General features: G+C 37.1%; 1 protein-coding gene across 3 annotated transcripts in view; it reads right to left on the bottom strand.

Annotated features, from left to right (window-relative positions):
• Window positions 1-20,529, bottom strand: part of LOC121858643 (nuclear valosin-containing protein-like) — a 32,560-nt gene that overhangs the window by 1,525 nt on the left and 10,506 nt on the right. For all 3 annotated transcript variants that reach the window (XM_042355178.1, XM_042355177.1, XM_042355176.1), the window contains exons 5-16: window positions 19,289-19,355; window positions 18,380-18,520; window positions 16,099-16,221; window positions 15,413-15,629; window positions 14,650-14,798; window positions 13,866-13,987; window positions 10,967-11,117; window positions 10,639-10,749; window positions 8,912-9,079; window positions 6,846-6,968; window positions 5,279-5,485; window positions 2,320-2,577 (exon numbers count right to left, since the gene is read on the bottom strand). In XM_042355178.1, the coding sequence (XP_042211112.1) occupies window positions 2,320-2,577; window positions 5,279-5,485; window positions 6,846-6,968; window positions 8,912-9,079; window positions 10,639-10,749; window positions 10,967-11,117; window positions 13,866-13,987; window positions 14,650-14,798; window positions 15,413-15,629; window positions 16,099-16,221; window positions 18,380-18,520; window positions 19,289-19,355 (1,837 nt within the window). The remainder of the gene's footprint in view (window positions 1-2,319; window positions 2,578-5,278; window positions 5,486-6,845; window positions 6,969-8,911; window positions 9,080-10,638; window positions 10,750-10,966; window positions 11,118-13,865; window positions 13,988-14,649; window positions 14,799-15,412; window positions 15,630-16,098; window positions 16,222-18,379; window positions 18,521-19,288; window positions 19,356-20,529) is intronic.

The raw sequence follows: 20,529 nt of genomic DNA, 5'->3' as shown, positions 1-20,529 counted from the left end.
ATACTACAGCTGGTGGACTGCCAAATGCAAGCTAAAACATGTGGAGGTCGGCTCGTAAGAAACTCGTTAATCGAGGGATTGCTCGTTAACCGAAATTAAGAATCTTATGGAAGGTAACTCGTTAACCGAAATCTCGTTAACCGAGGGACCACTGTATGTAAAACCTCAATAAATCGGACTTCAATATATTGGAATTCGCTTTTTTCGGAGTCTGAGATGCTCTGGTCAGAACAAAAAAAAAAAAAAAAGTTTTCAGAAATGAGGAAGATTAATAAAAAAAATCTTATGAAAAGGACCACAGTTACTGAATACTTTATAGTTGTCTAATCAGACTTGCTATAGGCCTACTGAGAACTAAGTCACTTGAGTATGTAAGTAGGCTGGGGCTGATCCGGTGTTGCTGCATTCGTCAGGTTTATTTATCGATTCAGTATTATTTTCTCTTATGGTTTATGGTTCATGATTAATATAATATCTTCAGCATGTAATTTGTAATATGACTTGAAAATAAAAGGATAAGCTGTATCAGAAGGTTATTTACTCAAGATGAGTCCGTGTGAGAGTTTTCAGTAGATCAGCTTACAACAGGTGGTCACCATAACACACTGTATAGTATCTGATATGAAGATAACTTCTTAAAAACTTAATTTACTACCTTTGAGTGTTATATGATGACACTACACTACAATAGTCTTTATTAAGTAGTGATAAATACACTACAATAGTATTTAAGTGGTGATAAATACACTGCAATAGTATTTATTAAGAGATGATAAATAGACTACAATAGTATTTAAGTGATGATAAATGCACTGTACTGTACTAATTTACTGTGTTGAAGACAGACGTTGTGGTAAGCCAATAAGCTGCTTGCCCTTTGTATATAAATTACTCATTGTGTTCAGTGTGGGATTCTTTTTTCATGAAAGCTGATTCTTTTAGGATAATATTTTATCAACTTGTTACCAAATGAACCTAAATTATATGAGAATTATGGTGAAAATGCATAAAGAAGTTAAAGGAATCTTGAGGGAGGGATGGGGAGGGAACAACCCAGCCATGCTATCCCCCCTCCCCTCTGCCAGCTGCTCCCAGTAAACACTCGTCTTCCACATACAATATACTCCTACACTTATTTGTAAGTTAAAATACAGTATTCTGTTGTTTTTATTTATTATTGTACAGTATACTGTACAGTACAGTACTGTATTTAGTTTATATTTAATATTTTGTTAATTCTATTGCTGGTATACAGTAATTTGGATGTACCCACGCCTCCACCGGCCTTCTCTCCAACGTTATTACCACCTGTAACATTGCTTGGAAGATAATCCTAATTCCACCTTCAACAGAGTAAGTCCCAAAAAAGTGAATTCTGATATATTGAAGTCCGATTTATCGAGGTTTTTATATAAACTGCATAGTAGGATCTATTTCGAGTTCTATAAAACGCAATTCTCAACCTTGCCATGGAAAGCATTATTCCGGGTGATACTTTAACCTTTAAAGCCTGGGTGACGTTCCTCAACATTCTTAATTTTCGCTGCATAATTTGAATGTCCAGGTAGGACAAAATCCTTTGTATTGGATATTTGTATAATTGGCAACTCACTCATGTGTAATATTTATCTCAAGACTCATGCGTCGTGGTCAGTTACCGGTAACTATCATGATGGATGCACATCCCTCGACCTCTGTTAAATATTTTATAGTTCTTTTGAGGTAAATATAAATATTTTGTGTTTTGTAGTCACATTAAGATATAAATATGATATAAAAGAGCCTCCAAGTAAGAATTGTGTATTGCAAGTGCATGTCAACATCACTTCCCACTCATTGTGGGCTGTGCACAGTATAGTTTCAAACAAGACAACTTTCATCACTTCACACTATGCTACAATAAATGTTGAATCTAACAGTACAGAGCATTCTTCTGTTTGTTAGTTTTTCTTATATTATTAACCCATTTATAAGATGACAATGGATTTTTTGAAAAAGTGGTGTTTGCCGAGATATGCCCACGCAGGGGTTTGGTGGGTTTTACATCACCTGGGCTTTTAGGGTTAAACAACCTTGCCGAACCAAGTGTGAATTTATTCTCTACTGACTTGCATTTTCAGGTGAAATTCCTAGGCAACCAATCTAAGTCTACTTTGAGTCTGGCATTGAGAACTGTACAGTACGTACTTGGTAATTTAGTCTTGCAGGAGTGTTCTGACATGTTTTGCCCAATTTTGTTTGTTAATACAGTTTTAATATAAAGTGGTAGTATTTAATGATAAAATGATAGTTAACAATAATGCCCTCCATCATACATACCTCTAACGTAATAGATGGTTTAATTTTCTTAAGTGCAGCAGAAAAATGTCTCTTAGCCACAAGACGCTTTACATCAGGAGTGTTAGACACTGGTGTTGGGGAGGTGGTGGTGGTGCTGCTGCTATGGATCACCTCCCTGATGGCTTCTTTGCTTGCTAAGTACACCAACTGGTCACAATCTGCACCCGAGAAGCTGCTACACAGCAAAGACACTTCTTCAAAGTTGACATCAGAAGCGAGGTGAGGACATGTCCCATTCTGTAACACAATAGCCATGTTATCTTCATATATTACTGTACTGAAAATAAAACAAGAAATATATTTTGACTCAAAAAAGGATATCCAAGTTAAAGTTATTGGAAGCCACTCATTATTAACTCTCTTGGGGTTTTCCAGTATGAGGTGTTGTAAAAACTCAGGTCCGCTCGCTTACTAGGCGAGGATGCTGACCATTACACCACAGGTCACCGAGGGCGGGGTGAAACTATGGGCAAGCTGCTTTACGCCATTTGTCTCTGTCTACCCAGCAGTAATTGGGAACCTGTATGTTAATCGATTTGTGGATCGTATTCCGGGGTAATGGTTAGCCAGTGCAGGCGAGCTGTCCAATCTTCTCTGACTATTCCTTGACACTGGGTCATACAGCTCGTTAACTTGGGGTGTGGTTGTTGTGTTGGCGACAGCTTCTTCACCTTAACAAATTCACGCCTAGGAGGCCCTTGGGCCGGCCATCCTCGATTTCGAGGGGCTTCCATTTTTGTTAAAATTTTTTAAAATTTGGGCTTTCATTCGTGTCGGTTTTGAATATAACTTAGGTTTATACACATTATATGCCCGACAGTGGGGAATGTGATGCACTCTGTTAGACCAGGCAGTGTGCCAGGACCTCGAGAAAGTTAATGATAAGAGCAGGGACAAGATATGAATGGATTACAGTACTGTAAATAAAATACTTATAAAATAGAATTGTAAAATTCAAAGAAGACCAAAGATGAAAGAAGAAAAAAATTAAACTACATAGGTTATTGTTGTGTATGGACATATTATGTAAATATACTCTTACAAATATAACCTAACCTAACCAGAATTAAGAGAAACATAAATTTATCCCCCAACCCCCCTGCCTTTTACCTTTCCTTCCACAACAAAGCTCCTGGATATCCATCTGGTTTACTCCATTCACTTCGTACAAGACCAGCATCACATATCAGCCAAAACTTTATCCCCCCCCCCCTCAATAAATCAATTGACACCACATTTACATGTCATGATCAAACAGTACACAACTCTTTCCTGAGTGTCTGTTCAATACCTCCACCACACCATTATTATTATACTCTTTTTACCAAACTTCCACATCCTACACTCCATATATCACTAGTGTCAGTTTCTTTTCTCTGTCCCTCTGAATGAAGTCAATCACCATCATCAGACACCTCACTCAGGCCGTCCAAATCAACACTGTGTCAGTAACTCCACATAATGAAGGGTATCTAGTGCCACATTGTTTGTACTGTCCTCTGTGACTTCTTAATCAAAACTGTTCTGCAGAGAGAGTATATATAGGAACCAGTGTTTACTAAGACTGTGTGGGTGGTAATCAACTTCGTAAAATTTTAGTACCCTAAACATTTAGTAAAGGTACAGTACAGGTTTGCACTTAGGTCATTTATTTCTTTTAGTACGGTGTGTGCATGTAAATGAATAAAAATAAATGAAGAAATTTATGTAAATCTACCCCAAAATATAGTTGAAAAATTTGTACATTAAAAAATGTACTACAGTACACTAATGTACTAAAATTTTAATCTCTTGTGCAAAATATATGATGTCTAGATTCAGATTATTCACTGTCTTGCAAGGATTCCAGCAAAGCAAATTATATTCTCCTAACTTTAGTCTGTGATATTATATAAGATAAAAACTGTAAGCCTAAAACCACCAAACCCTGGAGGGGGAAGGAAGGGAGGGTAGGTGACAGTGACATGTTGGACAGTTGGTGCTGAAGGTCTAGTGAAGTATTTATTTTTTTTAATTATGTCCTTTAGATTGAGTTTTTGTTTTTTGCTTATAAAATGTCACAGAAGTGACCGGGGAGAATATAATTTACATTGCTAGAATTCTTATAAGATAGTGATTAATTTGAATATAATCATGGTATAGTTTGCACTAGACAAAAATCTTAGTAATTATTTTGTACATTATTTTGAGTACATGTACAGTACAGCTTTGCCCTTAGGACAGTGTGTGCATGTAAATGAGTAAAAATAAATGAATAAAATTACATATATTGAGCCAAAAATATTAGTTAATAAACTTTATGTAGACAGAGCTTAGACGACTAAATTTTAGAATGACCAATAATTTTAATATAAAAAATGCAAAAATATTCAAGAATACAACTTTCTTGATATTTACTCCACTGGAAATGAATGTAAACATAGAACCGATTACTGTATTGGCAGACTAGCTGATCAGCTGATGCACACAACAAAGAGTATTTCTCGTAAGGCTTTCGTTAATCGAATTTTTGTTCTTTAATGGAACTGAAAATCCTTATGGGAGCTAATTCATTAACCGAAATTTTGTTAATTGAGGGACCACTGTATATGCAAATTAGATAACTTTCCATTACCTTTATTTCTCTCTACGTTTTATATGTCGTTCAGCTAGAAGTGCCAAGCAAGTAAAAAAAAATTATTTCTGTTGCAATTTGTTCCAACTCAAACCACAGATTGACGAGACTTATATATGTAACTTGCTGACAAAACCCGTAGCCCTTCAGGTACATTGTCAGAACCATAGATACCTAAAGAGTAGTAATGTTATAACATAACAACATTATACAGTATGACATTGTGTGTTGACTTCTATACTCACTTCCTTTGGATGAATCTATACCAAAAAATTTATTCAGCTACAGGTATTCTAAATCTTTTATATCACGTAATGATCTTACCTTTGTTCGTGCTTGAAAAATAGATACTCTTCCCAGATGGTTTGGCACATCAACATAAAGAAGAGTATCAAATCTTCCAGGCCGTGTTACTGCTGGGTCGAGGATGTCGGGACGGTTGGTGGCTGCTATAACATAAACATCCTCTCGTTTGGTAAAGCCATTCATCTCCGTCAGTAATGTGTTCACTATGGTGGTTTTACTGCCGCTCTATCAAAACAAATTTATTAAATTATGATAGGATTTATATGTTTTACTTGGAATTATACTGTTTATACTTGAAGGTCATAAAATTAATCTATAAAGAACAGCCAGATGACCACTTGGACTTGGTTGCCAATGGATCGACTTAAATATTGTAAACTTCTGTACATTTTTTGAACAATTCAATATAGAAGATTGATCTTGACTTTTTTTTTTTAGTAGTCCTTAGTGAGGTTGTTTATATAATACAGTACCAAGTCACTTACAGGGGGCCATTGAGGCCAATAAACAACACCTCCCAACATAAGCCTGAGTTAATTTGTTAAAACCTTTCAAAAACCAATTGTAACTCCCCCATGACATACATCTCAAATGGCAGATTATGTTACAGCAGTTATTCTGAGGAGTTGAATCTCTATTACAGCCATGAGCATCCAGCTCCTTTATACAGGTGTGCCCCGATAACCGACGCATATAGGGCCCAGAAAAGTTGTTGGTTGATGAATAAGTGACAAAAAGACAAATTCAGTGGATTAGGGACCGGCCACCCTCCAAAAACTCCCATCTACCCTTGATATATCTCTGTACTGCACACTGTCAAGCAAGAAAATAAAGCATGCATAATTAATAAGCCTTAAATAAGCAATGTAAAGCATAAATTGAGACTGTTATTTACCTGTGTTGAGGAGGGTAGATACAGTTTAGGGTGGCAAGTTCAAGTCTCTACCAATCTTTGCTGGTCCATCACCACTCTTATTATGCCTTATCACAAAACATCAAGTTGCCCAGCAAAAGAGGAACTATTACTGGGGCATTAAGACATGATTGAGTAACAAACTAAGTCGGAAATGACGAAAAAGCACAAAGTCAGAGAAACACAGTAAGTGTAAACAAAAGTAAAGATAATGGGAATGAGTCAGGGCAGTGCAGAGAGCCCTTTGGTGGCAATAATTCACACCATTCCACTGTCTGCCAAATTCAAAACAGCTCTGCCAATCATTTGATCGCCGGGGTATCAACGAAACTTGCAGGGTATTTTCCCTATATGTCATTGTCGATTATGCGAACCAACAGTCAATGGAACATCGTTTTTTGGAGCACACATATCAACATCTCTGTCTTTATATATTTTCCATTTGTTTTCCTGTCCATATTTATTTGTTTAAGTGAATTACGGTACTTTTTCATATACTCTTGTTTCTTAAAACAAGTGCAAAATTCTTCCCATACAACAACAGTGCTTGAGTATTATTTAAAAGAAATGTTTCCAGTCAACACCACTGGGTTAAAATAGTTGAAAATTCATATTAAGGGAAAAGCTTGGTAAAGAGTCTGTAAGCAAGGAAGAAGATAAAATTCTACTCACCTCTGCTCCTTTACTTCTGACAGGGCAAAGCGAGTCAAACTCATCAAAAAAGATTACACATGGTGAAACGTTGCGTGCACGTTTGAATACTTCTCGCACAGCTCTCTCACTTTCACCCTGATACTGTAAAGAGGATAACAGAACACCCATAAGGACATTACCCAAGCAGTATTACAAACCTTTATACATTACACCAAAATCATAAGAAAACATTGGTCAGCTGAATTTTCAAAGATAATGAGTGCAGATCTGCAGTAGCTGTTGCTCAAGATTAAATATGATGTAAATATAGGAACAAGAATACCACAAATTACAAATGAATCCAAAGCAGAGACTCCTCTTCTTACCCTAAAGGCAAGATATTGGAGCAATATCACATTCATAGGTGCATGAAAGTTTAGATTAAGTTTTAGCAATAATAACCTTGGCCTTCGACCCAGTAATCCCAACATTCACATATACTTTCCTCTCACTAGGGCTAAGGTATTCTATATTCACTGGTTAATGGAATCCATAAATGATGGACTTATCCTAACACTCTTGGGGTTTTCATCCGTAACATTTGCTTATGATATAATTCATCGTTTTAGGGTTTTCATATGCAAATTTGCATATGAAGTCATAAATTAAAATAAATAATTTCATGTTCTCAAATGCAAGATACACATTTGGCAATTATAATTATGTAGACCACACTCCAAGGTTACCACACCAGTATCCCTTTTGTGTTTAAAGGACCCACATTTCCCACTCATTTTTTCACGACTTATGCTGATCTCTTGTGTATCAGTGATTTAATTTATTCATAACAGTGTTGGGAGAGTCTTGAACCATGCCTCGTGTTGTTGGCGAGGGTGGAGGGGTAAGAAAACGTAAAAGTGCAAGGAGATTACACCATGTATTGATAGTGTGGTGCCCCCTGATGCCTCTCCCAGCATCCCTGGCCCTTCTAATGCAAGTGATAGTTTGCCTGGCCCTTCAACATGCAGTCCTAGTGCAAAAGACCTGCCCAGCATGTCATTGTGGATAAAAAGAAAGAAAAAAGTGTTGCTCATGTGGCGTCTCAGTCATCCCTGGGTGCCTTACCTCGCCTACCCGACCCCTCACCATCCTCATGTGTGCACTACCCGTACCCTCACTAAAACTAGATTCAATTGCCTTGTTCATGCTAAGTGTGGTACTGTGAGACTGGGAAATGACCCACAACTAATGATGACAGTATTTGATGATTATGATCATGTGATTGCGAGTGATGTTGATAGTGAAATGCAAAGCAAAATATAAATTTTTTCACATTTCTTCTGTAAGTATTATTTGTTTAATGCTGTATTTAGGCTTTATTGTGGAAGAAGTTTCATATTGCAATCACAGAAAATAACAAAGGTATAAAGTGATGCATAAACATTTTCATTAAGAGTAAAAAAACTTTGTGTTCTACTCGCGCTTAAGCACGAAAATAATTATTTTATCGTGTTTACTCATATAAAACTGTTTGTATATAATTCATTTACAATGCTAATGCACCAAATAACATTATCTCTCGTATGGTACAGTCTAGTGTGTTGATACTGACCTACCCAAAGACAAGAGTGCTAATATCCCTATTCTGGCAGAGCTTATAACTAAGAAGCTTCTCACAATAAAGGCTGGCAATTGGCATTCTTTGTCCTAGGACTCCTAGACCCATATAATGAGTCTAGGAGTTGTATACAGGTAATCCTTGATATACGATATCCCAAGAAGCGATATTCCGTTTTAATGATGGTCATAAATTTGCTATATACGATCAAATTACCTCACTTTAATGATATCCATCTAATAGCCGTGGATATCCATTAGTTAGATTTTTTATCTCTAGTGCCAACTATGGTTGTATGTATATATATATATATATATATATATATATATATATATATATATATATATATATATATATATATATATATATATATATATATATATATATATATATATATATATATATATATATATATATATATATATATATATATACATATATATATAATTTAGTGAAATACTTGATTTGTTTCTCTACTTGTACTCACCATATTTAAGAGCTCTGGGCCCATTACAGGCAACAAGTTAATCCCAGCCTCGTTGGCAACAGCTTTAGCCAGCAAAGTCTTGCCACACCCTGGAGGACCCCACATCAAGATACCATTGGGTCGACTTGCCCCAAACTCTTCATGCAGTTTAGCAAACTGGATAGGCTCCTGTTGACCCAAAGTTGAAAAATAATTTCTCCACTTAATATTATACAAGATATGTAAACATACACAACACAAGCCGCAGTAGGTAGATGGCAGCTATCAAACAGGGAGGTACTACCGCCTGGGAAGATATTGGAAGCATAATGCGTTGTCTAATGGTAGACCCTGCTGCCATGTGGCATCACAAAAATTGTGACCAAGTCCCCTTATGTGAAAACCTTTGGGCCAGATGTGTTAGGTTAGGTTATTTTTTTTTTTTTACAGGGCTCAGCCCACCCGGGCACAGGTCAATGACCCACATTGGGTCCTGTATGAATACTGTATACTTCGGCGGATAAAACGACACTTGAATCATCAAAAAACCACCCCAAAACCAGGGGTCGTCTTATAGGCCAGATACAGAATTAAAAATACAAAAAGTGAGAGTTGTAGAATTGTAAAGAAAAAAATCTCACGTATTTAAAATCCATCAAATTCAACAGCTTCATCATCTGAAGGAAGGAGCTCGTCACACACACCCTGAGTCTCGTTGTTTACGTTGTCGTCGTAGGGGTCCCAGTCCAAATCTGGTGCGTCCGCTTTGTCGTCAGTGTCTTACAACAAATCATCCTCCGTATCTTCCATTGCATTAGAGATACCGCACTTTTTGAAAGATTTTATTAGTCTCTACTTTCACTTTATCCAATGCTTTTATCACATAATCACACAACCGAGTAAAGGTTGACTGCGTCACTATGACACCTAGGTATGTAAACAATAGGGTGATCGACCTTAACGTACCACTACCAAACACAGGTTACACAAGGTAATTTATATCCCTCTCTGATAACTTAAGTCATTTCACTTACTGGTAATACATTAAACATTCAAAGTATTTAATACGTACATTAAACGTATCACCATATTGGTGGTTTGGTGGTAGCTGACCTAAACTTTACCGCAAGTGGTTTGGTAGTTTGGGAAGTCGTTTTATAACACAGATATGAGCTAAAACCATGAAATTTAGACTGAAATTTGGACCTAGTCTTATCCGAAGGTTGCCTAATCCGCTGTAATATATGGTAACTCTAAAACCTACACAGATAATTAATGTATATTTATAATTTACAAGCACTATCAAAATTGATGTGTCAATATAGAGGCTGATATTTCTCACTGGAATACTTCATGTGAGACAAGAATAGAGAAACTCAACATCATCATGACATTATTCAAATCCTGGCATTTTATGATAGTTTGTCAGAAAACTACCATACATATGCACACTCAAGCTTTTAAATTTGTGTTCAGTTCACTCCTGGGCCAGAGTGAATGGTGGTAAACTCATGTGACAACAGTAACTAAAAAAGATATTACCATACACTCTTACGTTGTCAATGCTAGTATGGCATTACTGTATGTCGATTAAGTTTTTAACCAGATATCACCTTCATAGGTAATTTCATTTAAATTTATCATATCAAAATATTTATGAGAAAATATCTCAGTCTGCTTATCCTAATCATTTTGGTCACTTTAATACAAATAAGATTTTTCTATAATCTAAAAATATATAAACTCACAAGAATCTTCTCTCTAAGTTCCCTCTTGATGTCTTCAAGGCCACCAATATCCTGCCAAGTAACATCAGGCACCGTGGGGAAGCCCTCTCTCTTCAGTACTGGAGTGATGTGCTGTGGATAAGGTAAATCATTATGTCTGACAATACAGTATGATTTTTTCACTTTTGTGAGCTCTTTCCTGGGGGACACCGTAACAGAACATATTCGTTACAGTAAAAAAATATGCAATTAATATCATCTATCATTACTATAGGAAAAAGGTGATGGCCAACTAATTAAAATAGGAACATGCACATATACAACCCAAGCACAAATGTTACTGTCTTACCATCAAGGCTTCCATGAAGTCCTCCATGTTAATGGTGACCATGGTGTTCACTTCCTCTGCTTCACACATCTCCTCAAACTGGTTCATGAAACTCCTCAGTTGCTCCATGAGAGACATCCCCTCAGTCTTCCCATATAAGGAGTCCTTTTTTCTGCCAAAATTTTTTCCCATTACTATATACAGCTGTATATACAGTACAGTAGTGTCACTATATTCTGAGGGCGCGTAAAGGCAAAACTGCGTATAGTCAAAATTACCCTTGAAAATCCCTTAAATCACCCATAAAGAACATAATTATATATATACCTGTAATATAATGTAGTTTAGAAATAAAGAAAATATAATATAAAACTATAAAACAAGAAAAAATGAAGAGCATGGGTGTGTGTGTTGGGGGAGAGGAGAGGATCAGGTGGGGAGGTGAGATGGAGAGGAGAGGATCAGGTGGGGAGATGAAAGGGGGAGAAGAGAACCAGGTAAGGAGGTGAGGGGAGAGAGGATATTTAAGAAAAATGGGAAGCAACAAGGGGAGAGAGTAGGGAAAGAGATGTTGAGAATGAGATAAGGAGAAAAGAGGGGAAATAGAGGAGAGAGGGGGAGGGTGAGGAGAAAAGTAGAAGGGAATGAGGGAGATGGAGAAGAGGGGGGAGATATATGGGAATGCAAAAGAGGTAGATTGATTGATTGTAGTACAGTAATTATATCCCTGGCCAATGCAACAGCTTAGGTCATATGTTGCCAAATTAAAATATACTTAAAAAAAACTAAAATCAAATAATAAGGTAAAAAAAACAAACATAAGTAACAATTAACATAGAACTTTCATAAAAAATTAAAAACATTTTAACATTAAGAGATAAAACTCAAAGCTTGAGTAGAAGGCCAGCTTCCTCCACGAAGGAAAGGATGTCTCTTCCCACAAGACCCACTCCCCCCGCCAGCACCAAAGAGAGACGGTAAGACCCATCTCCCCCTGGCACTGGGAGAGGTGCTTACTATGAAGATATCTGAGCCTGGGGCACACCACCAGGTGTCGTCGAACAGTCAATAGGACCAGGCAGTTATCACAATGGGGAGGAAGCGCCCTCTCCATTAAAAAACCATGAGTCAGCGTGTGTGGCCAGTACGGAGGCAGGCCAAAGCAGTCTCCCAGCGGTGCGACAGTTCCTGATATTCCCAGACACCCAATGCAGGAGCTTGTTTGCTCCGACAGCCTCCCACCTGCATTGCCAACTTGAGCGGATAGCGGCTCTTATTACTGGCTTGATATCAGAGGCAGGTAAAAAGGAATGATGTGCCACAGGGCGAAAAGCAGCTACTTTCACCACAGCATCAGCACGTTCATTCCCCAGAGCACCAAGAGAACGCTAATAAATGTAAAATCGCGATGAGGTTGGGTAAAAATAATCTAGAGGGCAAGTAAAATACCTGACAGCTCTGCAGTAAAAATAGATGCCATTGTGTGGAGACTACCATCCCAACAGAACTCACCCCTGCATCTGACTTAGAGCCGTCAGTATAAACAGGGATAGTCCCTCTGTGAGAGGAAGTATGCTCCAAAAAAAGAGAATGAACCACACAGGGAGGGAGTAAGTCCTTCCTATTATTAAAATACTGACAAACTTGAACTTCGGGGAGAATCCACAGAGCAGCACTAGGGAATCAGATGGGGCATATCTGAACAGGAGGAAGGCAAAGAATACTCACAACTTCCCTTACACTGAAGCTGAAAGGTTCTGGGAGGCATGGATGCTGAGTGTAGTGTGGGGACATAGTCTTGTCAACCACACAAGTGTTGGTTACAGACTGCAGAAGGTGGTGGAGTGAAACCAACACTAGACCTGGAGATATTGGCATCGAAGATCAAGGGGTGGCTCATCAGCATCAACTAGTAGACTTGTGATTGGTGAAGACCTGAAGGCACTGAATAAAGTTCAGTGTATTGAGTCTAGCTGCAGTGGTTGAGAAGTACACCTTACACCCCTAATCCAGTTTGGGCCTAACTAGCATGTGGTTAAGGTGTAGCATAGTTCCTAGGTCACCACCCCAAGACTCTCAATAACTTGAGAGAAAGCTGGCAAGACTCTTTGAGGTAACGAATATGTGGCTGCCACGTAAGCCGGTTGTCGAAGAGAATGCTCAGGAAACGAGTCTCTGTGACACATCACACACGACGACCATAAAGCTGTAGATTGAGATATGGGTGAACACCTCGAAGGCAACAGAAATGCATGACAATGGTCTTCATGGGAGAAAGTTTGAAACCATGCTCTGTGGTCCAACAGGAAACCTTGTCTAGTGCAAGTTACATGTGAGGTAGAGAGGAGGGACGAAAAGTGGAGGAAGAATAGAAGGAAGAGGAGAAAGAAAGGAGGTAGTGAGTAGGAGGAGGAAATGGGGAGAGAGTGAATATGGAGGAGGAGGAGGAGGAAAGAGAAGAGTAGGTGGAAGGGTAGGGGGACAAGGAGGGGGAGGATGAGTAGATAGAGGGGATGGGGGAGAGAGTGAGAGGGGTACCCATGGAGGTATAATAGGGTGGAGGCGACATGAGTGATGTAGAGCGTTCAAGTGAGTGAAGCCTGTTAGCCACCCGGCCATCTTTTGATTGGCAAGAGCTCGCTGCCAGCTGCCACTCCTCACAGTACTCTAAGCTCACATTGTGCTAATTTTTATTAATAAATGTATCATTTATTAATCACACACTGTGTCTACACAGTGCATCCAGAAAAATTTACATCAATACCCCAACAAATCAACACAACTAATCAACATATAAAAATGTTCATGTGTGATGTGAGATACCCCATTATTGTTACTGTTAAAATGAACATAATAAATATTTTGTTCCTATTGCAACATGATTGCTATTTTCCCACCAGAAATTGAAAAGCACTTTTACCTCTTCCAAGCTAAACTCTGGGCTTTCTCCAACAGCTTCTTGAGGTCTCCCGCAACATAACCTGGGGTTCTATGGGCCAACTCTTCAAAATCTCCAGCAAATGATGTTCCTTCACAAAGTAGCTGCGGGAAAAAATAATGTTGAAACTTTTCAATAAGAATCACCTTAGAATGGAAAAAATTAGAATTAGATAATAAATTGAAACATAATACAAAGGAAGGAAAATATTATACAGGGTAACTGGAAAAAATTCCGGGGATAAGGGATTTTTCCAGGTTTGAGAAAGTTGTCTGGTTAGTCGGAAATCTCTCATTCCCGGAAGTGCTCTGCACCAATTGTTCAGTGTATCTCCATTAGCCGGAATCCTTCAAACCCGGATTTGAAATTTGCTTGGAAATTTTCTGGAAAATTGTTTTCATTGCATTGGGCACGCACCAAAAAAATTCCCAGTGACAAACACGCCTCCTTGTTTTACTGGCCAGGCTGTGTTGGTCCAGCTGCTTTTACCCTGCCCCAAGATTAGTGTTTTTGACTGTACATACACACAAACCGTCCGGACTGCAACTGGATTTTCTGGACATTTTAAAATATTTCTGGTGAACAGATGGGTGGTCTGAAGCACCTTAAAAAATAAATAAATAAACAAATAAAATAAATTTATCAAAGTCTAGTATCTAGAGGTTTTACTGTAGTTAAGTCAATAAAATAAACTCTTGGATCTTTTAATTATAGTGTAAAGTGAGAGTATCTATAACAATAATTTCAAACAACAACATACACACACCTGCAGTATCTGTGCACGGGTAGCCTCTGTGGGAATAGCCATGAATATCTCTCCATCAAAGCTACTTCGAAGGTCCCAGTCTAAATTCTCTGGGCGGCTAGTTTCTCCCATCACTATTACTTGCTTGTCTTTGTGCTTAATTTTCATATCTGAAACACATAATAGAAGATTGATTCACAAACTAGATTCCTTGGTGGCTCCTGTTCATGCACAAAACAATTATGGAATGTAAGACAGCAGACGACACCCATCCTTCCCTCCCCCTGACTAATTGATTCTAAAATTAAGATAGAGGTTGAAGCTGGTGTAATGTGTGTACAGGCAAGGTAAACACAGCTGTCTTTTAGACTGCCTACCTCTAGAGGGCAACCCTTGTAGCCAATTCACCCTCGTAATGGAGATACTATAGTACAGTAGTTGTAAAAGGGAGGGACTGACCTTTGGAAGACCAGCCTTCAGCTGCTTGTTGTCATTAAGGTTTATGGTTCTAGACCTCTCAAAATGGCTTGTCCATTGACAGGAGCCACCTGGAGAATGATTTAATGCAACAAAAATATTGCATAATCAAGCTACAAGCTGTATACAGTACTGTTACCAAGTTCTAGGCCAGGTTGTTCAAAATTGTTTTCCAAATATACTGGTTACTAAACTTCAATCCTTTTAACTTAAAAGTCAATGGTAACACAGTAACTATTGTGCCACACCAAGAAATCATTTTACAATGCTTTATGAATAAATAACTACAAATACTCAGATGACATACTACTTAAGCAGGAGGACATTTGGGTTCCAATTCTTTTCTCCAAGCTCTTGGTGTTTCCTTCTTTTGGGGCAATAACATCTATTTTTTCAATCAGAAGAACACAAGGGGCAAGTGAGGCTGCTTGATCAAATATTTCATTAATCCTTTCTTCGCTCTCTCCAGAAACGCCTCCCACTAATTCTGTTGCAGTAACTCGAAGAATGGGTGACTCTACAGTCTGTAACATGTAAAACAATATATTTAAAATCACTTTTATCATCAGCTGTACTATATTAAGTTTCTCAAATCTGTCTAAAAACAGCAAAAGATAGTTGAGTAATACGTACATAAAGTGCACAAATCTATGGTTAAAAATCTTTCTCTCTAATGTGGTTTAGGTTTACAGCAACTCTTATTAATGCCCTTTGCTAATTTCAAAGTAATGTGGCTGTGAGACAAACTTTCCCTCTTATACAATAATCACCAAATACCTCATGAATCACGAAGCTGATAAAATAAAAATAAACAAAAGCACAAGATATAAATGACAACAGGTAATACAATGGAACATAATAAGCAAGAGGAAGTCATCTTGAGAGCTTTGGGAGAGAGATTAAGAAGTATCCTAAAGGGTAAGACAAAGGTAAAATAGAAGTTGAAGAAATAATAATCAATGGTAATACTGTAGTGGACAACACGACACTCACTCCAGCCAAAGCCTTAGCAAAAGCTGTTTTGCCACTGCCAGATGGTCCTGTTATCAGAACAGACTTCTGAAGGGGTTGGAGAATCCCAGGCCATCGTAGATTGGCAACAAGGTCACATATTTTCTGTTGGAAGAATAATATTGAATCAATAAATATTGCATTTGTTCTATTATCCACATCTAATACTTCATTTGGACAGTGTTCTTTTTTTTATATACGGGTATTAGCCCACCCAGGAACAGGTCACTGACCCACATCGGGGCCTGGGGGGCAAAAATGTAGTAATAGTAATAGTGTAATTGTAGTAATAATAATAATAATAATAATAATAATAAATAAAAATAATGAAATAATAATGATAATAGTAATAATAATAATAATAATAATACAGGGCTGCCTCACTTATTGCAAAGGTTACAGGCATGAAACTTGTTGCGAATATCGAAATTGCTAATAGCGGAGCAATTTCTCCCAAAAGAAATAATGTAAATAGGGGGGACACGGGCATCGCGGTGGTCACGGCCGTCAGATTTTAACACTTGTCTTACTTAATACATTCAGAACATAAAATAGATAAAGAAACAAGGGCATAATATAAAATAAAAATCAATAACAAAAACTTTTGAGTTTATTAAGCATATATATATTTACATGTACAGTACAGTGGTCCCTCGGTTAACGAACGGTTCGATTAATGAAATTTCGGTTTACGAATTACCTCCAATAAGGATCTTCAATTCGGTTAACGAGCAAAACTTCAATTAATGAAATCCTTACGAACAACACGTTTTGTTGTGAGCATCAGCTGATGGGCTAGTCTGCCAATTCAGTAATCTGTTCTATGTTTAAATAGAATTTAATTGCACTTAACGGAGTTGTAGACTTTCTTTAATTTTTTCTCCATTTCTACAGATAGTTTTCACGGTTGATTCCGGCATCCCCAAAGCACGCGGAATATCCACACCCCTCTCACCTTTTTCATATCGTTTAACACATCTAGTTTCTTGGCTAAGCTTATTCACTTTCTTTTAGCTTTTGAACCAGCACTACCATCACTTGCTCTTCTTTTTTTTACAGTAATTTTTTTCTTTTATAAAACATATTGGGATTTAGTTATTATCTATATGAAAATGTAATTTTATTTTATTTATATTATATTTTGGTCGTAAATACGAATGAAATAAGGACATAAATTGAATTGGGTCCTTAATTAACTAGGGTCTTAAATATGAAAAGTTGTTGGTGGAACCGTTGTTATAAGAGGCTTTACTCTGACCTACCCTCTACTAGTACCCCTTGTTGGCCCCAGTGGAGGAGGAATAAAGATAATAAACATTGATACATAGTTGACAGGTATACTACACTCATCAGTTGAGCAGTGGAACATGATTCACTTTCTGGTATGATATAATTACTACCTTCACAACTTATGGCAGCACTAGTCTACATTTCTTCACTTCTGTTTCAGGAATCTTCTTCACCAGTCTATCACATAAGGGGTGATCTTTGGTTCACAAATGTTGCCTGAGAGGGAGTAATAACAACCTAATAAGGTAGCTGGGGATGGGTAGAGTCATTCGGTCTTACATAAGCTTATGATTGTCTTGTACCATATGTGTGTGTCTTAACACACACACAAATGTACCTATAGCCCACAAACTTCTATCATTATCCTGATCACAGCTCGGTTTTTAGCTACAATATTAATGAAAACAATCAAGATCATGTCTTAAAAGTACATAAACATAACTAGTCCAGTCTGTGGCCAGTACCAATGGGGTTGGCGAGTGTGAGAGAATCTCACTGATGGAGGTTACTGAAGTTTTATTTACAATGCTACAACTGTAGGTCTTTGTGTCTGGCCTGGATAACAGTAACAGATAAAAGTGAAACATGGAACACCTGGGAGTCAGTTAAGTGATTGTGTTGTATATAAACATATAAAATGGAAACTATCAGTCTTGTGGGCTTTCTGCTCTGAATAACAATATTCATATCATTAACATATACTTTTTTTACAAATGATGGATCCAGATATATGCCAGAGATAACTAAATCACCAACTCAACTCCTGTGACCAGTACAGTATAATAAGATGGCAAAGTTAAAGACAGATTGAGTTCGCATTCATATGTAGGCAATGTGTGTAATCTCAATCATAAAATCTCATATCGATTCTGATAAAAACACTATCTTGAGTGTATGTTATATTCATCAGTTGAACTCAAAAGAGTTATAAAATAAAAAAGTCAAGGAATCAATGTTTAACCTAAAAACTTACATCTTTCAGAGACTCAATTCCTGCCATATGTGCAAATGTAATAGTTGATTCCTCTGGCAGCAACTGTTTCTTCTTCTTCTTTTTAATTATATCTTCTATTTCACCTTCCCTGTCTTTCTTCCGTTTCTTCTTAATACTATTCTGTCACGGTAGAAATAAGAAACTGAGAATAACACTTGATTAGAACTGGCACATTTAACATTTACCTATTTCAGTCTAGATTTGCATTATACTGTACTCTTCTTCTAAATGATCAGCACCATGTGTCTTATAGTTTCAGAAAATAAACACATTAGTTCAATCTACACAGACCCTTACCAGTAATTTTGCAGGATACTGTAGCTGACATCAAAAGCAATCAACAACTTTCTCATTATTTGAGGTCATCTCCTTAGCAGAATCTTTCCCATGAACTACAGGTATAGGTCCTTCGTTTGGTGTCATGTTTTCCTATCAATAATCTACATGTTGACCCCCATCTCCTGAATCTCCCCTCTTCTTCCCATCATCAACCTCTGAATTCTCCTACCAACCTTTTTCATCTTATTCCCCCAATGGTCCATACTATCTCAAGATATTATGGTCAAGCCTTTGTCCAACACTAATTTCATACCACATCTCCTAATTTCTGGTTTTCTTATTTGATGCATCCTATTCACCCCACATATTGCCCTCTGTGGCTCATAGCCTATATTTCCCTCTTCCAGCCATATTCCACACTTTAACAACCATGTAATACTGTAGAGGTGATTCAATAATTCCCCTACACATCACCATCTTTGTCTCATTTGATAATAAATTAAATTATCAGTTATAGTATAAATATTTTCATCATAACAGAGTACAAACTTGAGTTGTTATAATTTAAAAAATACTGTTAAAAAAAAAAGGAAAAAAATGGCCACCAACCTCAGGAGTCCTGGCACCGTTGACTTGATCACCCTCGTTGTCCAGCACAAAGAAGTCTCTACCTTTCCTGATGTAAAAAATATATAAATAAATAAATGCCTTAATTAAAGTTGATCAAATTAACCACAACCTAACAAGTTAACACTACACATCCCCATGGTCTGTGACTCATCTTCTGAAGAACTTGTCCATTCTAATCTAATTTTAACATTATCAGAAACACTAATCATATATTTAGAAGAATGACCTACAGGTCACTTATGTTTATGAATGCCTCGCAAGGACCGAATTTGTACTTCCATGATTTACTTCTTTCTGCCAAATTTCTATTCAGTATACTATAGTCTGGGCTAAGTGTGACAGAGTGGGGAGGTACTGTACTGCAACCTCTGAGTGGCTATATACTCTATAATGTACTAATTTTAAACACAATACAGAGTGGTGTGTGTACTTGAGAACATAATAAGAATAACCCAGAACTGACCTATTTCCTGAACTCTACATACTTTTAACATCTTTAGTGTTCATCACAATCTACAGAAATTGACTGGCTGCTGTTGCTAAGTCAGTGAATTTACAACCATTTTTTCTTTTCTACAGTAGGGTATGCTATAACAAACGGATTCTACTACGAATATTCCTATAACGAACGGTTTTACCTATAAAATTGAGAATGCTATAAAGAACAGTATTTTTTTGTACTAATTTATTATTTTTTATTACAAGTATTAATGATATTCTTTATTTCAGGAGTCTAAATGCATATTTATGCACTTTTTAAAATTTTTACAATTTTATATTATATTTTTCATTGTTAAGTGGTTGTATTTGGGGGCCTAGAACGGATTACCCCTATAACGAACGAGGTTCTAGAACCAATTAGATTCGTTATAGCATACCCCACACGAGTATTTATCATATAATATAATCTTTCTAGGCGCAAACACTGTGTTATTATGCTGTATTAAGCACCAAAGAGAAGGCATTGTCATTCTGTTTACTGAAAGTGAGGCAGGACTCAGCATGTCAAGGTTAATAAAAGTGGGAGAAGCTTAGTCTACAGGTTCACTGGTCAAAAACCTCTTTCAGTGGTACAGGTTGACAATCCCTTATCCGAAAACCGAAAACCTCTGAAACCCAAAGTTTTTTTGTGGAGCAATATTTTTTTTTTTTTTACATCGGGGCCTGGGGGCAAAAATGTAATAATAATAATAATAATAATAATAATAATAATGATAATA

Source organism: Homarus americanus, unplaced genomic scaffold, assembly GCF_018991925.1.
Source record: "Homarus americanus isolate GMGI-L3 unplaced genomic scaffold, GMGI_Hamer_2.0 scaffold74, whole genome shotgun sequence".
Lineage (NCBI taxonomy): Eukaryota > Metazoa > Arthropoda > Malacostraca > Decapoda > Nephropidae > Homarus > Homarus americanus.
This window is presented reverse-complemented; position numbering and strand designations above follow the sequence as displayed.